At 30.7% G+C, this 4,718-nt stretch overlaps 2 protein-coding genes across 2 annotated transcripts; both read left to right on the top strand.

Annotated features, from left to right (window-relative positions):
- Nucleotides 1–782: 782 nt before the first annotated feature.
- On the top strand, nucleotides 783–2,520 carry LOC113352719. Its single transcript, XM_026596506.1, has 4 exons — nucleotides 783–962; nucleotides 1,723–1,809; nucleotides 1,882–2,055; nucleotides 2,149–2,520. The coding sequence occupies exons 1-4, from the start codon at nucleotides 783–785 to the stop codon at nucleotides 2,200–2,202; spliced, it is 495 nt and encodes a 164-aa protein (XP_026452291.1). The 3' UTR covers nucleotides 2,203–2,520.
- A 943-nt stretch (nucleotides 2,521–3,463) lies between these two features.
- On the top strand, nucleotides 3,464–4,109 carry LOC113352718. The gene is made up of 2 exons (XM_026596505.1): nucleotides 3,464–3,601; nucleotides 3,735–4,109. Exons 1-2 carry the CDS (start codon nucleotides 3,464–3,466, stop codon nucleotides 4,107–4,109), a joined length of 513 nt encoding a protein of 170 aa, XP_026452290.1.
- The last annotated feature ends 609 nt before the right edge of the window (nucleotides 4,110–4,718 follow it).

The following is a 4,718-nucleotide window of genomic DNA, read 5'->3' as shown; positions in this document are numbered from 1 at the left end:
TCAAATGTGTATAATCAAATACTATATAGCTATACGACTTTTGTATCAAGTAGGATATATAGTAGAAATAGACTTTCCGAGTGATAGATGAGTTTCAGTCTCCACATACCTTTTGTTGATGAAGTTCCACAAGATCTCTTTAGTAGTTCTTCGTCTTCAATTGATGAACATCGTGAAGTCTAAAGCTCAACTACACAATATATTCTATTCCGAGACATAGCTATAAGTAGACTAGAAATCAAGACTTATAGTTTTGATCACCAAACTTGACAAACAATCTTGAGATAACAACACTTGCGAGTTCAACCGAGCAGTGCTATAACAGTTCCAATAATAACAATCAAATCAAGAAAATCTGCACATAAAGAAATTTTTCATCGGGTTAGGTTTTAAAACATTTGATTCTATATGGCATATATGTGTTGAAATGTAACTTGTCATGATAATTACATCAATTAAGATTCAACACGTGTCCATGGATGAAGACGGGTCACTCAATAAACACATACTTGTTAGTGGTAGTGAAATATTTTGTTTATTTATATGGTCTACAATTAATGGTATTTTTTTTTTATTTTTATAATCAATCACTAATGACAAAATCTATTTACTAAGGACAAAATCTATTTACTAAAGACAAAATCTAGTCATTAATGACTGTAGATTTGGAATGTCCTACCTTTATGTACAATTTTATTTTTCTTACATGTATAAATATATATATAATATAACTATTGCTCAGTATAAAATAACATATCAAGTGATTATCATTTTGTTTCTAAATGGGAATTACTCTGGGTGTGTTTGTCAATTTTCTGTTGGTGGTGGTGATACTTAATGTTTTTGCTAAGAATATTTTAAACTATGTGGTTGAAGGAGCACAAAGTATATCAAAAGAAGAAGACATAAAATTAGGAACACAGCTCAAGATTCTTAATAAACCTCCTATCAAAATAATTCTCGTAAGAGTTTACCTAACTATTTATGCTTATAGAACTTTAGTATTTTCATTCAAGTTCAAGAGTTACATATCTTTTTTACAAAATAAAATTGACTTCATGTCATTATTAATTATTTTTTCCAATACAATGATATGATTGTTAATCACTAACCTTTCCCTCATCGACAAGATTTTTTAACAACAAGGTGTTCACAAAAAAATCATCGTTCAATGCCTATTTCAAATTTGACAAGAACTAGATTAATTGATCCACCTTTGTCGTTGTAACAGGTACCATCTTTTTTTTCATTATTTTTTTTCTATCGATGGTATAGTGGCTACCTAGACGGTGTTTCTTTTGATAACACTTAATACTAATTATAAAGTGCAAAAGATATCCCAAAGGGATATATATATATATATACAACATTTTATAAATTTGTTTTTTTTTTGTTTTCATAATAATGATGGGCTTGCTTTCTAGATTTTATAAGCCTATGTGAAGTTTTGATGCCACGAAAATACCTTAGGAGGTTCTTTAACCAACACAAAAATATTAGGTTGTACTTTAAAAAAACCTAAATCTTCGAAATTGTTTTAAACTACACCAAAACCTTAGGTCGTCTTTTAAACAACACAAAAATTTAATGTGGTGTTCTAAACAACAACAAGATTTTATTTATTTTGTGAACGAGGTTTCAATTTTAATTAATTGTCTAAAGAACCTTGTGCTACATTTGATAGATGACGAACTAACTTATACTTGTTTATTATATTGATAGTCGGCATGGGGAGATACCTATGATTGTATCGATGTCTACAAACAACCTGCACTTGATCATCCTTTACTCAAGAATCATAAAATTCAGGTTAGTAGGATGTCGTCAACCTTATACTTTTTACTTTGTTTTCATGTAATTATTTTCGGGTTTGGATCTCAGATGAAGCCTATTTCGGAGTTGGAACGAGATAGAGTTGAAACATCAATTTTTAGAACTAGAGTTCAGAGTTGCCCGGAAGGATCAGTACCTATAAAAAGGACAGAAAAACAAGACTTTATTAGAGCCACATCAGTTTCATCAACAATATATGTATCAAATGATCCATCAGAATATGTACGAACATGTTTCCTTCACTATTTATATTGGTGTTGCAAGTTGTTTATTTATACATTTTCTTATGTAAATCAAGAACTCTTCATTTTGCAGGTATGGTATATCAAAATAAAGATGAAAATTTTTATGGGGCAACGGCTAACATGAGTGTGTGACAACTAAACGTGACCTCGGACCAGTATAACTTAGCTGAGATTTCTATTAGATCTGGTTGGAATGACTAATCCACTAGAATACATGCTGGATGGATGGTACGTGTAACATATTTCCTTGTATTAATCACATAAGAACAAAAGTTATATGAGTTTTGAGTCCCGTCAAAATTACTGTTGAACAAATATCATTTGCAAAATGATTGGGTTCTTTTTCATGGTGAATTGGTTGACTCATCACATATGTTGACCATAAGAAATATCATATAAGAATGGTAAAATCATTTTCATTAATTAATGACATCATAATAACAGTATATACTACAAAAAAAAGTGGCGTATATTACCGTACAAAATGACATACAACTTCATGGAACTATAATTTATTTTATTTTTAGTTCCTCCTTCTCTTTCTTTATGTATTAAATAATGAAGAAGATATACGAATATACTCCAATAAAAATTAGCTCAATATGATGCAATCATACTCGAGGCTTAGTTTTTAACTAACCATCTATAATCATGCTATTATAAACAACATATAATAAATTACGTTCTTTCACTAAAGATTACAGCAAAAAAAATTAACCTCATCCATCAACAGATTAAACAAACATTATTTAGGTGTAAGTTTCGTAATAATTAAATAAAGATATAATTAGATATATTTTGTAAACACGCAACATAACCATATGTTTTAATCGATAAAAATGTTTTTCTAAGGTCAATCTTTTAACTAGGACACAAATATCATGATGATTTTTTTGGAGACTATATAATTATACTATGAGTTGCATGTATGGGGTACAATACCAAAATGCTTATATTAACGAATTAATGGCATTAGATAAGCATATTTGTTTAAACCATGTATTACTAGAGAAATGTTATGCTCAAGAATGATATATTGGCTATGTGAGTAGAAATTTATCTATTCAAAGTGAGAAAATTGATACAATAAACTTATACTCATTACTATGTACTAAGTGTAATATTTATATTTATGTTAGCAATTCCATATTAATTTTATTATTGATTTTGGATGCATAACATTTGTATTTTATCAGGTGAAGTTCGATTTTTTATATACTGGATTGTAAGTTTCTAACAATATATACACATACATTCAACAATTTATCATCCAATGATTTGACGTCTAACTAACAAACAAAGGTTTATTTTTAATATTATTATAAAGTATACTTCAGTTGTAATGATGGGCGTGGCTATATATACTATTTTTTGACAGGCTGATAATGGAAAACAGACGGGATGCTTTAATATGCTTTGTCCTGGTTTTGTCCAAGTTACCCAAATTTACTCCTGATATGCAAATACCTAACCCGTCTATTTATGGAAAGATTTTGAGTGATTCCCGATCTCGTATATATTTGGTAATTAGATTATATCTATTGCATAATTATCTTGTGCAACACATAACTTGAATAGAAATAAAAACGTTTGAAATACTATGTTATATATACGGATGACATTAACTTATTTGTGTATTTAAAACTTCAATTATAGAATCGTATTGAGAATAAATGGTGTTATTCAATTCTTGGAGACATAATCGGATACTGGCCGGCAAAACTTTTTCCATTATTTGGTAACGTATGTGCAGAACGTATATACTGGGGAGGTAATTCACGAGAGAGTGAAGATGGACATGATCCTCAAATGGGAAGTGGTCACTTTCCACTTGAGTATGGATATGGAAAACATGGTTCTTATTTTACATCCATGCAGTATTACAATACATCTGGCTTTCTTTTAGATCCCATTGAAAAACTGATGACAAAAGTTCTTGATTGCAAGACAAATTATGACGTAGAATATTTTGTATTCGTGGAGGAAGTGGGCCATAGCTTGCAATATGGAGGACCTGGAGGAAAATGTTAATTAAATTCATAGTATTGTAAGATGCTTGTTGGATTTTTACTAGATATTTAAATAGACATCCAAAAGTATTGTGTGTCCATCTATGGACCATAATCTTTATGCCAAACAAATATTCAATTGTTATACGTGACGTGTCTCCTTGCACGTGCCACCACTGGTGGAAAATGGGATATCTAAGACATAATGAAACGACACTAACTACACATCGCGATCTAGCTACATTCGAAAAGCGTCCTTGGCTAAAGTCAAATTTTCGTTGTGTAAGGACTTTTGTTGACTTAAAAACGTTACTCATTGCTTTGTTGCTGACTAAAGTCAAGCATGTCATTGTGTCAGTAATTTAGTTGACTTACACAACAACATTTGGACAGTACAATGTCTATAATATGTATATATATATTTAATTGTACGGTTAGGATGTTAACTCTTCTAATTTATGGATGGCTAGAGATGAAGCAACTTACATGACCTTATCTATAAGCAAAAAAAGAGAAATAGGGGTGCACAACGAGGCTAGTGGGTTGGATTTGGCCTCATCCGCCCCCCAACCCGCAGATGGCGGGTGAATAAGATCATCACCCACACCCTACCCACCTTACAACGGGTCAG

This window comes from Papaver somniferum, chromosome 2 (assembly GCF_003573695.1).
Source record: "Papaver somniferum cultivar HN1 chromosome 2, ASM357369v1, whole genome shotgun sequence".
Classification (NCBI taxonomy): Eukaryota; Viridiplantae; Streptophyta; class Magnoliopsida; order Ranunculales; family Papaveraceae; genus Papaver; species Papaver somniferum.
This window is presented reverse-complemented; position numbering and strand designations above follow the sequence as displayed.